At 35.8% G+C, this 16,949-nt stretch overlaps 1 protein-coding gene across 6 annotated transcripts; it reads right to left on the bottom strand.

Annotated features, from left to right (window-relative positions):
• Window positions 1–304: 304 nt before the first annotated feature.
• prune2 (prune homolog 2 with BCH domain) lies at window positions 305–16,571 on the bottom strand. Of its 6 annotated transcripts, none has more exons than XM_053230452.1 (12): window positions 16,483–16,571; window positions 11,625–11,713; window positions 11,111–11,317; window positions 10,306–10,482; window positions 8,936–9,038; window positions 8,706–8,837; window positions 8,537–8,623; window positions 8,338–8,436; window positions 6,552–6,623; window positions 4,099–4,137; window positions 3,449–3,490; window positions 305–3,350 (listed from the first exon to the last, which is right to left on the bottom strand). In XM_053230452.1, exons 2-12 carry the CDS (start codon window positions 11,677–11,679, stop codon window positions 3,323–3,325), a joined length of 1,041 nt encoding a protein of 346 aa, XP_053086427.1. In that variant the 5' UTR covers window positions 11,680–11,713; window positions 16,483–16,571; the 3' UTR covers window positions 305–3,322. The 6 variants fall into 6 exon arrangements, with proteins under 6 accessions (XP_053086427.1, XP_053086429.1, XP_053086428.1 ...); XM_053230454.1 differs by lacking the exon at window positions 16,483–16,571 and adding an exon at window positions 16,356–16,451; XM_053230453.1 differs by lacking the exon at window positions 16,483–16,571 and adding an exon at window positions 14,374–14,920.
• Between the last annotated feature and the right edge of the window lie 378 nt (window positions 16,572–16,949).

Here is a 16,949-nt window from a genome sequence, read left to right as displayed (position 1 = left end):
ATTTAATTTTCTTTTATTATTACAAGTAATAATACGAGTAGTATTTTTTTGTTTGTTTGTTTGTTTGTTTGTTTTGCTTAATATTTTGGATCACGGACTTGTCGCAAGATAACCCCACATTTATTTATAGAATTTCTTGGAATTATTTTTATTGGTAGATAGACGTTAGGTACATTTTTGCTTTTTTTCTTTTTTAAAAACCATGAGGGGTGCAAACTTTGAAATATTGAATTACAAGACTATCAGAATGGATTTGAAAAATATTACAAAACAAGATAATAAAAAAAAAATCCACTCTTCATAATTAGTTTAGAGGTAAATTTATTGATGTAGTCTGCATTATTTTACAAGGCCTCTGGGTCTATCCAATATATTTTGTTAGCTTTATTCCAAGGGACCACATTTTTAATATATTAACAACTATGAGACATGCAGTGACATGCCTACACCCACACACACATACACACACCACAAAGATGTGGATATTGTGCTTTGCAGTTGTATTGTCTTTCGTCCGCCTATGAGGTCATTTCCTGTTTAGAGCAACCTGAGAGACCTAATGGCACACAAATGCAGAACCGAAACACAATCACACCTACAAACAACTCACACACATTCACACTCACGTACAACGAGGTGTTCATACAGTATGTAGACACAGGAGCTACATCAATAGACGTGTTAGGAATCTGAATCTGCATGCTGTCTGGATTTACTCAGCTAATTTGATTGTTGTATATATTCCACATGGCAAACACTGCGACTGAACATACACAGAGACACTGAGGTTTTCAAAACTCACTTTTGAGTTTTGGCTGTTTTTTTTTTTAAGATTAAACCACTACAGGCATAAGACGAGGTTACAGGGGTGGACAAATCTGTAACCCGGACATCCAGGACAAGCAGATTTCATATCCAGATTATTCATTTTTCATTTGTAGTTCCTCATCAGACAAGTAGGTTAAACAAGGAGCAAAAGAAAAAAAAAACATTCCTTATTGACTTTGGCAAAACAAAAGTTTTCATTTTGTGTGTGTGTGTTTAAACTTGATGCGCTTTGAACTATAGCGCAAGCTACTTATTCTGAATCCCACCAACCTGCTGCACTACACACATCAGCCCTCACACCATCTAGCTGAAGGTAGACCGGTTTTTTACTAGGCGCATTAATTAGCATACACAAATAACAACTTTTTTTTCAGAATCAGAAACACTGTTATAACCAAACAAAATAAAGTGCAGTGCAAAGCCTTTGTATAACTCGTGCTGACAAAACCCGGTTAAGCATATTGAGAAGAAACAAAAACACTAGCCAGATTCCATAAATATTTTTACCTGCACAGCAAGGACATCGCATACCTGAAACCTTGTCCGACAACTTGCTGAGTTTTTGTCGATGGCAAAAAACACACCATTGAAAACATTGTTAGAAGAGGATTATCATCATACACTCATTCGTTTCCCTTTTAGGGCCAAAACAAACACTACATGAACGTAAATGACAACACCCATCCAAATCTTTACTAACTGTTTATATTCCTGTTTATATACTCATCGTCTGTTCTTACGGTACTGTGGTGGTTATAAAGCTCAGTACTCAAGAGGGTGACAGAGAGAGTATTTAAAATGCCTCTAGTAACTTTTACTGGATCATGAAAGTACAGACATTACCAGAATAGCCAGACAGCCAGATTTCAGCTATGGACATCCATTCCATCTATCCATTCATCTTCCGCTTATCCTACACAGGATCGCGGGGAGCCTGGAGCCTACCCCAGGGGACTCGGGGCACAAGGCGGGGGACACCCTGGACAGGGTGACAAGCCATCACAGGGCACAATCGCACACACACACTACAGACAATTTGGAAATGCCAATCAGCCTACAATGCATGTCTTTGGACTAGAGAGGAAACCAGAGTACCCAGAGGAAACCTCCGAAGCATGGGGAGAACATGCAAGCTCTGCACACAGGGTAGAGGCGGGACTTGAACCCCCAACCCCGGAGGTGCGAGGCAGTATGGACATCCTTTCATCTTTTACAAGAAGTCCCGAAGTTGTTTCCATATTCTCTTGACAATTTCTTGCAATTTCCTGTCAGGCATTTTAAATTCAGTTGGAGTACAGAGCCGATGACGTACCATATACATGTTTATCATGAAAGCTGAGCTGAGTATCATGGGCTCAGTAATACACATATGGACATCCTTCCACCATTTTCATGGCGCGGACAAATCTGTCCCGAAGTTGTTTCCATTTTCTCTTGATGGCTTCTTTGTCAGAACTCGCAATTTCTTGTCAGGCATTTTTAATTTGCTGTTCAATCAGAATTAAAATTTTTTTTTTCATATCATATTTAGGTTTATATGAACTAAAAAGCTCTCAAACTGACAGACTCAAACTGCCGGTCTGCCATGACAGCTGACAGGTAGAAACTAGCCTCTACTATTAACTGACTATAGCGCCCCCTTGCTGCAACGCTCATAACGCAGCTTGAGCTTGCATTGCAAAGCGTATGCCTTCATGCAGATTAACAGGATATGTTTCTGCCCTTATTCTGTATTACTACACTTAGCTAACTAACTAGCTTGCCATATGTTTTAGCTAACATTTTTTTAGCCTAGCCAGATAGATTCCTGGATAAACATTTCTGAAAACATAAGACTGGGCAGGTCACTAGGACTTACTTGTCTGCTGTCTGGTCTGCTAGTTAATAAGTGTAAGATTTGTCCACCCCTGAGGTTGGAAATAAAAGTTTGCTGGTTTGCACTTGGCTTAACAAGTGCTGATGTGTAATCTCATGGTATTCATAATTATCTTTTTTGCAGTTCATACCATCAATTTCTACAACGAGGTAAGAGACTATTTAAGCATGTATGCTTAAAAATAAATCCAATGGAGAACTTCATGATCTCAAAGCAAAACTGAGTGAAAATACTGAGGATGAGGTGTTGTTTTTATTTTATGAAGGCTACATGATTTTGTGTATGTATGGAGTGAGATGTCCAACATGATATTATTGCTTCTCATGCATATCTAAAGGTAAAGAAAAGGAAGGCATATTGCGAGAAGCTGTAAAGATAAAAGTGATTTCTGAAATCTCTAGCCTGTCTGAGAGATGATGCATGGCTGTAACTGGTCTATGCTGGAAACCAATTCATGAGAACAGTAGTACATTCTAATGAGCTTTCTAATGAGCTGATGTGTGTGAGGAAGTGTGTTTGGGCAGTGGATATTGAGTGTGTAGAATACAGCTTTCAAATATTCCCATGATCTCTTATTATACACACACTGGCCATGCATTCCTTCATTGCTTCATTGGTTTAGGAGCTGCTTGCACTGGGTTGAGCTCTGCAAAAAATAAAAGTGAAATATAGATCGAGACATGTGCAAGCATAGCGGAAATGTAAAAAAATAATGGTCTGGAATAAAACAGTCAGAAATCTCACGTAGGTTGTGGTACATCAGGTCCCTGGAGAAAGCTGTTGATTCTACACAGGAGGAATTTTTAGTAGGAGTTACTTCTTTTTATAATAGCCATTGTTTGGTGAAAAAAAAAAATAACTGTTAGTTTCTTTTGGTTTTTTATAAATCTGAGTCAAGTCACAAGTTGCCCACTAAGTGGAAATTAAGTCCAAAGTCTACTTTTGAATCCCAAAGTTTGACTCTAAGGGTGTTTTCACACCTGTTAGTACATTTGATGAGTCTAAATCATAACGAATTTGAAACTTTTGGTTTGTTTGCTATTTGGTTTCACACTACATATGTTAAACAAACCAACAAAAAAAAAAAAAGAAGGAGCTTCTATACCAAAGGAGCATGTATAGCGAAAACTTGTAAACTTTCATGTGTCGGTAAGAGACACAAGGGAAAAGGTTAAAAAAAAAAAACATTGCAAGGAAAATATGGAGCTAGTGGTGCTAAATAAATGATTAGCTAAATATAAATAGATAGCTTAAAACATTTTGCCAAAAATGTCTGTCTAGAAACTAGCCTCTACCTTTAACTGACTATAGCACGCCTTCGCGTAGCTGAAAGCACACACATTCTTCATTAGTTCTAAGCTGAAGTGCAATGGATCTCTGACACTGATACTCACTTTGAGTTCTCTCCTGCTTCCTGTAGCTCCTCATCGAGTCTGTAGTAGAGAAAAAAGCAAAGAAAAGAAAAGAAATGAGTTCGAAATCAGTGGTTCTCAACCGATCTTGCTTCAGGACCTACAAAAGTAACTCAGCTGTCTAACACTTCTCATTTATTTCAGCATTGCATGACATCTTTATCCACTTACAACACGAGACACATGAATGTGCAACAACAACCAAAAAGCCATTTGGTCATACAACATTAAATCATGACCCATATCCCCAATAATATCGCAACATGACTATGTAAATAAAAAGGCATTCTCAGACACTAAAAACAATCATAAAAATATATGTGACCTTTTTTATTCCTCAGGCTACTTACTTATTACTGGTTTGTCTCTCTGACTTTTGTTTAAAATTTTGCCACACAGTGTTAATTCTGGGTTTTACCCTTGATGTAGGAAAATCATACAGTACTGTGCAAAAGTCTATGCACCCTATTTTACTAGTACAAATTTTGCTATAGATGTTTCTTTTATAACATCTGGTTTATTGAGTCGGTACAAAAACATCTTATATTTCCAAACATTCCTTTTTCCAACAAAAAAAAATAATGCTACAGAAAAATTGTGTGTGTCAGTAAAGAAAGCAGCATATTACGTAACAGACCACTTTTCAGACAGAAAACATAATGAAGGCTGCTGGGTTTTGTTGCAAAAATAGAAGTGAGTGTGACAGTCAAAGTCTCCAGAAGAACTGTGGCAGAGTCTCCAAAATACTCAGTGAAAAAGAAGCTAATTTCCTTATAAAACTCCGCAGATTGAGAGGACCGATGGTTTTTTTAAAAAAGCAAAGAGTTGTCACAGCAAATATTAACTTTGCTTAGTTTATTGCTGTTTACTGCTCTTTATAGTAGTCTTTTAAATGCAGAAACATTTTATTTCATTAATTTTCAAGCCATCCTTGCTTTGCCATCTTTGCTGTGTGTGTGTGTATGTACGTACATATATATATATATATATATATATATATATATATATATATATATGTATATATACATATATATATATATATATATATATATATATATATATATATATAAACAAGCTGCATTTTTTGTCTTATTAACATCGTGACTTAGAAAAAGAGAGGCTTGTGAGGGAACTACTGTTTATATTTGCTATATCATAAGATATATCCACAACACTAAATGTAACTATTAACAGATAAAAAAAAGCATGTCATTTTATTTAATGAATACAAATTCTAATAACTGGCAAATTGGTGTGCTATAAGAGGAATACTGGCATGTAAGGAATAACACAACAGACCATGCTGTTATACAAAAATAGTGCACATCATGGTGGTGTGATGCGACCCAATAGGAAGTGTATAACAGCAGGGACAGAAGTGTGTTACTCCGCATGGTGATTTGCCAACAGTTACAATTTTATTAATCTATTAAACTCGTCACGCGATTAATAGTTTACAGTTACATTTATTGTCCATGAGATACGTTAGTTCCTGCTTTCGCTTATGCTATAGCAATGATAAACAATCACTCCTTCACCAGCATCTCCTTTTCTCTCTTGACATTAATTAGACCAAAAAACCTAGCTAGTCATTTTACAGAGAAAGCATGAAGACTTTCCTGTGATGGGAAACATTACAAAGTGAACTTACGGAGTCTCCGTCGATAAATGTTTAATAAACATGTCCAAATAAAAAAAAACTTCACTGCATCACCAATTATATATTTTTCATTCGTAAACAGCATGTTTTCTTTTTTCTAATAATTTATTTTTAGGCTTAGATTGTGTAGCGTGTCCGCCTATACAAGTCCCTGTGAATGAGTTGTTACTACAGTAACAATACTGTATTACAATAAATATTATTCCACCTTGGAATAATATATCTGATATGTCACAAAATAATAATATTTTATTGCACAAATCAGCAAAAACACAACCCAAACAAATGATGTGAGGTTCATAATTCTCGAAAACGTAACTATGTAGCTGCACCCTGCAAAAACCTTTTCTTCCCAAAACTCAAGATGAGGGAAGACAAGGTCAGAGACAAGAGTGTGGCTGAGATTTAAAAAAAAACACCATTCATTAGCACTTGTTTTGGCACATTAGTGTCCGTTCCCATGGAAACCAGATTGTCAGGGCTCTCAGTGATTCTCAGGAACACACTGACACCTCAACACAGCCTTCAACACATTACACTGCTTCTGCTTATGTAGAGCATCTGAAGTGTACAGACTACATCCTGTCTATGGAAATCCAGCAAACGAAAGAATTCACACCGACTGCCATACTGTCAAGTGCAAAATTTTGCACACTCTTAAGACAAAAGGAAGAAGACAAAGACATTTTCATAGATCTTACTTCATCATCATGTGCAAGGATGGTGCAATAGTGTATTTTGAGATCATTTGTATGCCAACCCTTCAACCTCCAACCTCTTTTTTTGCATCCTCAGTGCAGCTTTTCGATCTTCTTGCCCACAGCCCACCCTCCCATCTCGACATGTTCTGAAGACAGAGAAGGTGCAGATGAAACTTTTTTACATGTTGATTTTACCTAATTTTTTGGATTTTTAGCTTGTTGTAGGATACAACCACATTTTACACCCACCACCACCTTGTTGACGTTTCTGTTCAAAAACCATGACAGATGTAAACCTTTACACCGAGCTGTACATGAACAAGTGCAAAAGACAAACCACTCTAAAATAAAATGAAAGAAAATAGAACAGCTACATTCCTGTATTAACCATTTGAACTGGCAGGTCCAGATTTAGATCTAGACATTCCTCACAACAACTCATAACTACACAGTTTCATTGTACTGAATAAGTCATAGTATTTACTGAACAATATGCTTTTAGACCAATTATACCACAGCGTGGTTCATTTCTCAAATCAGTAGGTGTTGAATAATTTTCTATAACAGCAGCTCTGACAGTAGTTAGAGTAGTACTACAGTAGATTAGATTAGCCCCTTCTTTGACCACTTTTAAGTCTCTCCTAAAAACGTATCTGTTTTCCTTGGCTTATAAATAATCTTCTATTCTGGTATTTGCCTATTATTTTGTCTTCAAAATGTATATACTCTGCTCCCCTTGTCTTACTAATATATTTTCTTAGTCATTGTATTATTGGGGCTAGACCCTGTCTTAACTGTGTTTAGTGGTGCTGATTTCTTCATTTTATTTTACTCTTTTTCTGAACCTCTGTACAGCACTTTGGTCAGTCGTGTGGCTGTTTTTATATGTACTATATAAATAAACTGAACTTGAACTTGAACTAGTACTACTACAGTAGGAGCAGAGCTGTAACTACTACATTAATGCGCTCATCCTAATACGTTAGCGTTTCTATAGTAACAGCTCATACACAGGGTCTTGTACAGCAAACGCTCTAAGACTAATACTAAAAAATGAATTTAAGAATATGTTGTTACCTAATATAGAAAAGCACATAATCATTGATACGATGAAACTTCGAACTCTGTTAGGAGATGGTTATGTAACATTTATGGAAGGAGTCTCCAGTGTCAGCGCATTGTCAGTAAGTTTTCTGGCAAAGAGGAGTTTGTGCTTTCTGGTTTCCCAGTAACATAGGAATTAACTTCAAGACAGAGAAATATACTGTATGCTTTATAGCTCTTTTGGAATGAATGCTAAGGCGCATTAGCAATAAAAACAAAACTAGCTTGCTAATTTACCAAGCTAATTTACAGGACTTACTGAGCTAATTTACCAAGCTAACTTACAAAACGTATCTAGCTAGCTAATTTACCGAACTCAACTAGCTAGCTAAATTTAACTTATAGCTGATGGCAAATTTTTGAAGGCAGATATTTTTACTAAGAAAAAAATAGAAAAAAGAAAGGATAGTAAGCAAAAGCTGCTATAACGTTATAAGTGATATCATAAACTAACTTGTTTTGTGGATGTTCCATTACTTTATATGTAACTATAAATGGTTAAAAAGTGTCATGTGTCATTCAGTAATAAATAAAAAAAATTATAATCGTTGGCAAATCGCTGTGGTATAAGAGGAATACAACACTTAAAATAACAGTAATGCTGTTATAGGAAAATAATGCACTAGAACACCACCTTGGCATGGATTATTTTCCTATAAGTGCATGGCCCGTCATGTGTTATTTTTTTATTAAGTGAATAATAAGCAGTGAGTTTAGCATTAAAATTTAGAATTAACAAGATAATCTTTCACTTACTTGATGATGCACTCAGGAATATGGACATACTCCATAGGGATGAGCTCTTCCAGCTCTGCTAAACTGTTCACATACTTAATCTTACTGCTGAACTTTGAGCTGTAGGGAATACACACAAATACAAAAATAAATGAATATAAATTATATTAAAAATTTTGTATCTTAATCTCTGGTTCCTATAAACTTTTTTTTTTTTTACCTAATAAAGGGTCTGGTGATGGCTAGGATAGTCCTGATAAACCAGGAAGGATGAACAATAATAAAGGATTTCAGGTTCTTTCGAAGCCTGAAAACAGATTTTGAAGTCAGACAGTTTTTTTTAAAAAAAACCAAACGTGCATATTTCTGCAGTATAAATTAGCAGCTACCTCCTGTCGATCATCTGGTAGCACCTCTTCAGCCAGCCGAGGCCAGGCGTCCTCCTGTGAGGAGTGGCCCCATTCAGGTAGACGATCATGTAGTCCTCTGCTACCATCAGCTCCAACGTGCTGATCACATACCTGACCAATAGAAACAACACGATTTTACAGCAAAGTTCTACAGAAAAGACAATTAAAGTAAATGAATATGGATTATTGATACATGAATGAGAACTCACAGAAAGAGGTTCTCCATTATTTCATGGTAGTCCTCACTATCGCTGTCCGGAAGGAAGCAAGCAGCAAACACAATAATGGCATTCGCACCATTTCCATAGTAGCCTTTTAGAGAAGAGAGATCGCTGTTACAAAAGATGCTGTCGTACATAAAAATCAATTATATCTGCAGTCTCCGGCTGAACGCTTAAGATACAACGTGTCTGTGCACCATTTTACACCAAGGTTTCTGCAGGGATGGAAAATGTACTTAAGTAAAAGTAGATCATAACTTTATTCAGTTAAAAAAGGAGGGAAAAAGATTTTTAAAAAGTATCTAGGGCTACATTTAAACATACTCAGGTAATCAAGTGTAAAATGTATTTTATGAAATGCTTATGAAAAGCTGACCACAAGTTCATCATGCTTGACCTTGAATACCTAGATTGCTAAGCAACTAATCATAAGAGAAATTTTCTGCTAGCTCAGGCTAGCTGATTCGCTAATGCTTTATAGCCCTTTTGGAATGAAAACAAACTAGCAACAAAAACAAAACTAGCTATACAATTTAACAACATAATTTACTAAATTTATCTAGCTAGCTAATTTAACAAACTAAATTAAAAAGCTTAACTAGCAAGCTCACTTAACCAGATAATTTACAAAACTTTACTCTCTAGCTAATTTAATAAACTAATTTACAAAACGTAACTACCTAGCTAATTTAACAGGCTAATTTACAAAACGTAACTACCTAGCTAATTTAACAGGCTAATTTACAAAACAACTACCTAGCTAATTTAACAGGCTAATTTACAAAACAACAAGCTAGCTAATTTAACAAGCTAATTTACAAAACTAAATTAGCTTGTTAATTTAACAAACTAAACTACAAAACTTACTCACAAATCCTATCAAACTTAAAGGTAACTTATCGTCCTTTTTTGATGGTGAATTTTAAGCACAGATATTTCATCATTACTAAGGAAAAACCGAGAAAAAATAACCTTGTGGTGTTTGTGAATGGTAATAACTATTTTAAATGTAAAAATGACAATGTAAGGAGTAAAAAGTATGTTTTTAATTTAGTAAGAGTACAAGTATTATTATTATTCAATTTCAATAATAATTGAGTAAAGAACCAATCTTTCAAAATAGTACTTAAATGCAGAAACGATGTACAGTTACTCGAGTATTTCCCACCCCTGGGTTTCTGAAGTGTTTTTACTCGGGTCCCTCATGGGACAGATTCACTTCCATTATAACCAAAATTTCAGTTCTGAGCACTTCTGAGATGATCCAATCATGTCCGCTGAAGTACAACCCCATCCAATTTTTTCATAAAGGGACCAGGTTAGCTACAAATGTGTGTGTGTGCTACCAGTGTGTATACCTCCATGGGAGATGACTTTTTGGTAGGGTTCAATGCACTTCATATTGATGCGGTGCTCCTGTTCCCCGATGATGACAGTCCTCCAGAGTTTGGAGTCCTGTCTCTCCTCCTCGGCGCTGTATGTAGGGATGGGTTCAGTCTCCTCCTTCACTGGACCTCTCTGGGATTCCTGGGGCTCTGAATAGAATAGATTTAGATGTTTAGACAATAAGAAGGTCAAGGGATATTAAGTATCACTGACTGATGATTGGGGCTGTATACCATCAAAACAAGTCCAAGACTAAGTCTAAGGACTAGTTAAGATCAAGTCAGGACCAAGTTGTACTTAAGGGGGTCGAGATCAAGTCAAGATCAAGACTGAGAATCATCAAATCATTTTTTGAGGCCAAGCCTTTACTTCAACTATTTGGCTTCATTCGTGCCTTGTGCCTACGTATAATTAGGCTACAATTTCTAGAAGAAGGAATTACTTCTTGTCAAGACCAAGACAAGTCCAAATACAAATATCAAAAATACAAGATAAGTTCAAGGCAATACAGAAAACATTCTGAGAAGGAATTCGAGACCAGACTCAAATCCTACAGCCCTACTGATGCCTACTAATGGCTACAGACAGTCTTTAATTATCAGCACTATTCACGTACTATATATGAAGTACATACTGTATATACTGTAAACACACACTAATTCTCTAATTATTTGCCACTAATTCTAGAATTGACTACGAGTTGGGGGACAAATCCCTGTTGAGATGCCAATAACTTGTTTGTATTATGTAAAGACACATTTGTACTTTGCGTCTCACCTTCCCAGTCCAACTCGTGATCAGTGTAGTCCAGGACGTCAGCTTCGTCAGGTGTGTCCAAATCGTCCACATTAATGTCCAGGTCATCAGGCGTGTCGAACAGGTCGTCTTCACTTTGATCCAGCGAGAGGCTGATCCGAGGGGCTGAGAGCTTTTTCCGTTGAGATCCGCCTCCATCACCTTTCAGTGGCAGAGTAGTGGGAGGAGCTACGAGGTCAGAGTGGAATTTGACATAATTAAATATCTCTATAAATAAATAACTGTGCTGTGCATTTTTTCAACCTGGCCTAATCAGAATTCTTGGAAATAATATAAAATACTTGTAGATTGTATCATTAATGTGCTTTATTACAAATGCTATGTTTGACTTTTTTTTTGACTGGGTTAAAGGGCACTTTGAGATTTTGGACACAAAATAAATATTAATTCAGTTAAATAAAATAAAGATTGAAATAGTGTTGAAAGGGTGTTAAATGTAATTTACATTTAAACCAGGCCACGATCAAAGACTCACCTGGTCGGCCTTCTGCCCCCTCAGAGCTCATCTTGTGTTCAGGAGGCTGCTCCATCCCCTCATCACCGGGGGGCAGGGCAGAGGGGGATCTGGAGGATTATACACAAACACATCTGTACAGTCGACTTAAAGACAAACTCTAACAGTCAGATGGTTTGTGGTGGTATGTGCTCACGGTCAGAATCCGGGTTAGAAGTTATTTATGCATGTTTATATCACAGTGTCATTCAATCATTCAATTCTTAATTCTGTTTGATTAATTTTCCATAACAAAGTAATATATTAATGTGCTTGTTCTAATATGTTGTTTCTATGGTAACAACTTGCACAGCGTGGATGCTCCATATAAACAACTAAAAAAAGTGTGTAATTGTTGATGTGGTGAAGGTTTTCTTATGTGAAAGGTTTTTTTTTAGCATTTTTGGAAGAAGTCTCCAGTGTCAGAGGTGAAGCTGAAACTTTTCAGATATGAGAAAGTCTTCAGCACAGAACACTTTGCACTTTCCAGTTTCTCTGTAGTATGACAAGCTACTGTTTGTCTTATTAACTTCAAGACAGAGGGAAAATAGGCCAGTGAGGAAATGACTGTTGATAGTTGCTATAACATAAGTGATAATTAAGTAATATCACACAAACAAGAGTGCTGTTATACTGAATCTCAGCAGGGTTATGATTCGGCCGTAGGCACGAGGCACGAGGAACAAGGCAGGTCGAGTCCTGCAGGTAATCACAGCCGTGCTGATATTCACTACAGCAGCACGATTGCGAGTGTGATATTGCTTTCATAAAACAATTTTACATACAAGAAATTAATATTTCAGACACAATATGGCCAAATATTTGTTTATTTTTGCTCCATCAACAAAAATAGTTCCCAAAGAAGCCACAGTGGGACAGAGCATTGCGTGTTGCCATGGTAACACACAGACCGACTGACCACCCATAGTAAGTGTAGTAATGGTTTTAATGTAACACACTATTGCAAACAGTGAAATGTACCAGTGCTGTTATACTAAATATCAGCAATCTTACAATACCACTTGTCCAATCAAATTACTGAACCGGAACTAACTGTTGTATAACAGGAACGAACTTGTTTTGCAGACATTCCACAAACTTAAACGTGACTATAAATGGATAAAGAGTATTTCTTTCAAAAATAAAAATTGGATGTGTTTGGTATAAGAGGAAACACACTTCAAGATGTGCTGCTGTAGAAAAATAATCAACTTTGTGGTGGTAACAGTTACTCTGCTTCATGTCGGGCCCCATCACACCACCACAGCATCATCACTGATTATTTTCCTATAGCAGCACAGCCCCAAATGGTTTTTTCTTTATGTGAAGTACTCTATTCATCACACCTTTATTATAAATCAGCTGTATGTACAGCATTACTGTAAGATGACTATGAGGCTTGTGATTAAATGAACATTTGGCAGCACAACACATTTTATATTCAGTCCATTAAATTCAGATGAAATATGAAGAATGAATCCGACTCCGTTTGCTTTTCAGTAATGCTAGGATGTTTGGATCTATACATTTTCTTAAGGCAATATATACAAAATGGCAGTCATTTTTTTCACATTTTTGGATATTTTCAGTCTATAACATTCCAAATTTTGTTGTATATTTAATTTGTTATGTAGAAGTTCTACCTAGTTCTCCTTTTTTAATCAACATTAGAAAGCTTATTTGCTAAAACAGAATACTCTCTAGTCCATGTATAGACATTTCCTTAGATGTTGTAATTCGCTGTGTTTAAAGAATGATGATAATATTATGAATGAATATTGTATGAATTCTGACCATCATTATGCTGTTAAATCAAATCTACTCCTGCTGTATATAGGGCATTTACTGCGCTGCTGTGAGTGTATAAATATCCAGAACAGAACTGGAGCGCAGCAGAAACACTTCTCCTGAAATCCACTCATTCAAAATCTTAAGATCACATCATAATTTACAGACTGAAATGTGTTTATGAAGGATGTGAGACATATATCTGATAACAGAAGGCTTACAGACAGGACCAAAAATGGATCATTTTCCAGAAATAGAAATTCTTCATTAATTATAGAGATTGTTCTGCCAAGAATGAGAATTTTATACAATGATATAATGATATAATGATAAATTTAAAAAAACTGATCAAGTCTCACAAAAGGGAAGTTACATCATCGGCTCATTTTCATCCCTCGCTCCCCTCCTCCTTCTGTAGGATTTTCATTTCTCTTCCAACTCAACATTCACACGTGTGTACACGCGCACACACACGCATACGCACACGGTCAGAGGCAAATGGATGCAAAATGCTACGAATTTAAATAACCAGATCTGGGTCAGCCTTGACTGTTGGAAAGAGCCTCGTGAATAAACCCTGAGATTCAGCAGTTCAACCCCTTGACCAAAATAAAATCAAATGATTAAACACACACATCTCACACACGTGCACAGGTACACACTTAATATAACATGCACCATACAGGACGCTGAAACTAAACCCCACTACACTGCACACGCACACGCACACGCACACACACACACACACACACACACACACACACACAGAACCGGTTCTCTGTAAACAGCTGCCCCTCCCATGTCTCCTGTTTCTCTTTTAGTTCTTGGAAAGAGGAAAACATGACCGATCTCTCTCTCTCTCTCTCTCTCTCTCTCTCTCTCTCTACCTCTCTTTAATCACTGCATCAACACACACCAATCACTCACCACTGCTGATACACACTTCTCCTTTCCTTTCAATCTCCCTTGCTCCTGCTCCAGGTTTCAGAGATCATGAGTGTGTGTGAGAGGTTTCTGCGTTTCTCTCCGCTCTTCTGTGCAGCTACAGAGATGCTCGGCTCACCCACCGACAGCCTCCACCATTTTGTAGTCATGTGACCCTCTCCAGCACTAAATAAGAGCCTGAGGCTGCTCTCTGAGGCTGGCGCAGAAGAATGAGTGTAGCTCTAACAGCACAGAGCGTCAGCGTGCAGCTAAAAGAGGACAGGTGGAAAGGAATCAAGGCGATTTGTGTAAATAAGGGAGGAGCACTGAGCCTGAGTCTGACTGCGCAGGTGAAAAGAGAAAAAGCCTGAATAAGGAAGCTAGAAGAAGAAAGAGGTAGAGGGGGGGAGAGTGTGATCACACAGCTGATCCTAGGAATAAAGAGATCACATTTGTGCTGCACCACTGAGCTTGAAATCCACATGGCGCTTAAGCTGTGGGATATTACACCACATGATTTCCATTTTGTAAATCTAACCTTTTAGATTTTTAATGTGGTAAATCTGACATTTTGTGCTTTAATTTCAAATTGTATTTGTTCATTTAAATGGAACATTTTGTAGATAAAATTTATTTAGTTTTTTTTTTTATTTAACATTGTTGTGCTCTGTTTTGAAATTGAATGTGTTTGAATTTTAAGCTTTGTAAAATAAAATTGTATAATAAATTTTTTTTAAATTTAAAATTTTGTAAATCTAACATTTTGTGCTTTATTTTGTTAATTAAAATATTACATTTGGCAAAATAACTTTTGTACTATGTTTGGAATTTTTATTTAGATTTTAAATTTAGTAAATCTGACATTTTGTGTTTTATTTTAAAATTGCATTCGTTAATTTAAGCTTTGTAAAAAAAAAATGACCTTTTTATGCTTTATTTTGTTCATTAAAATATTAAACTTTGTAAAAGAAAATGAACATTTTGTGCTTTATGAAACAATGTTTATGAATCAATGTTTAATATTAACTGAATTTCAGTTCAATTTAATTTTTAAAAGAAACCTAAAAAAAATCAAATACAGATTATAAATTAAGTAAACAATTATTTTTTATGTTGAATTTTGAATTTTGATCAGAACACAAATTTGAATCTAAACAACTGTATTTGAAATGTGTTGTCCTACAAACCTTTTAAATTTGAATTTTGCACATCTGATTACGTATTACAGAATCCAATTTCTTCAAAATGCCAAAAAACTTACAATGTTTAACATACAATGGACAATGATGTACAACTTTGAAATAACTCTACTCTTTAATCTATCCTGAGTAATCGATTAATAAATGAAATCTAGAACCCTTAAGGGTTCTATGGCTTATGCAACTGGGGAAACCATTATGTAAAAAAAAGTTCTGTGTAAAACTTTACAAAAGAGGGAGATATGTTTTCAAGTACAACTCCTTTAGAAAACAAAGTAAGCTTTTTCTTCAATATTAGAAAAAAGTTTAATATAGAATGCTTAAGGTGTTCTTTGGTTGTCCCTCTAGGGGAACCCTTACCGGTTGTATGTAGAACCACACAAGGGAGTGGGTTCCCCATAGAACATTTTTAGAAAGCTTAGAAGCCTTAACTATTGAAAGAACCCGTGAACAACCCTTAAATGTTCTCTTTTCTGCTAGTGTAATATGCAAATATTATTCCATAGAAAGCCACAGCTAGCTGCTCTGTCATTAGTCAATATTTATTTAAAAAAAAAAAAAAAAGAACTGTTTTGTACTGCCTTCATTTTTCTTGGTTCATAAGTTTAGTATAATGCATTCCATTAATGAATTGTTTCAAAAAGCAGCTTGACAAATTCATATCCACATTTGAGACAACAGAGTGGCACCTGAAAACTTTGCAAATGACCTAAAATAAAGTACGATTCCCCCACAACCCTGTCACACTCTATCTGTTCTGTTATGAACGTTCATAGTAGATCATTATAGCAGTGTCACTTACAAACGGTAAGATGATATCCTAATTTAGCAATACACATCACAGCATTGTTCACTGCACAGCCATACGGAACAAATTAATGTGAAAGAAAGCTTAAAAAGTTCAGTGGTGTGTCAAGTTTAGTTCTCACCTTTTGAAATCCAGAATCTTGTTGGACAATCAGGAAGTAAGGCTGACCTCTCCCTTATAATCCAAAGGTCATCACCATGACAACTTGTTACATCTAAAAGAACGACTAACCAGAAACACAATAAACACTCAGTAACTCTGCATGATAAAGAGAGCAAAAACATAAAACTGGAACACAAACATGCAGAAGTACCATCAAAACTGAAATAATAATAATAATAATAATAATAATGATAATAATAATAATAATAATAATAATAATAATAATAATAATAATAATAATAATAATAATAATAAAATGAGGAGATATTTTTTGTTTCCTAGGTGAATAAGCCATAAAATAGAAAATGGTGATGTTCATCTATTCCCTCCATTTTAAACCTGCTACACGAATAGAAGTAATAAATTACAGACACAACAGTGTACACTGTAAACGTCGTTAGCTATCCTCTCCATACTACAGCAGTG

Source organism: Pangasianodon hypophthalmus, chromosome 27 (genome assembly GCF_027358585.1).
Source record: "Pangasianodon hypophthalmus isolate fPanHyp1 chromosome 27, fPanHyp1.pri, whole genome shotgun sequence".
NCBI lineage: Eukaryota > Metazoa > Chordata > Actinopteri > Siluriformes > Pangasiidae > Pangasianodon > Pangasianodon hypophthalmus.
The sequence above is the reverse complement of the archived record's forward strand: the minus strand, read 5'-3'. Positions and strand labels throughout refer to the sequence as shown.

Bases quoted from the DNA above. Each gene is read 5' to 3' on its own strand.
- prune2 (XM_053230452.1), bottom strand. From the start codon at position 11,679: ATGGAGCAGCCTCCTGAACACAAGATGAGCTCTGAGGGGGCAGAAGGC. The intron at 3,491-4,098 runs GTGAGTATCAGT...CCTCCTGTGTAG, and splicing joins GAAGCAGGAGAGAACTCAAA to AATCAACAGCTTTCTCCAGG. The intron at 3,351-3,448 runs GTGAGATTTCTG...TATTTTTTGCAG, and splicing joins CCTGATGTACCACAACCTAC to AGCTCAACCCAGTGCAAGCA.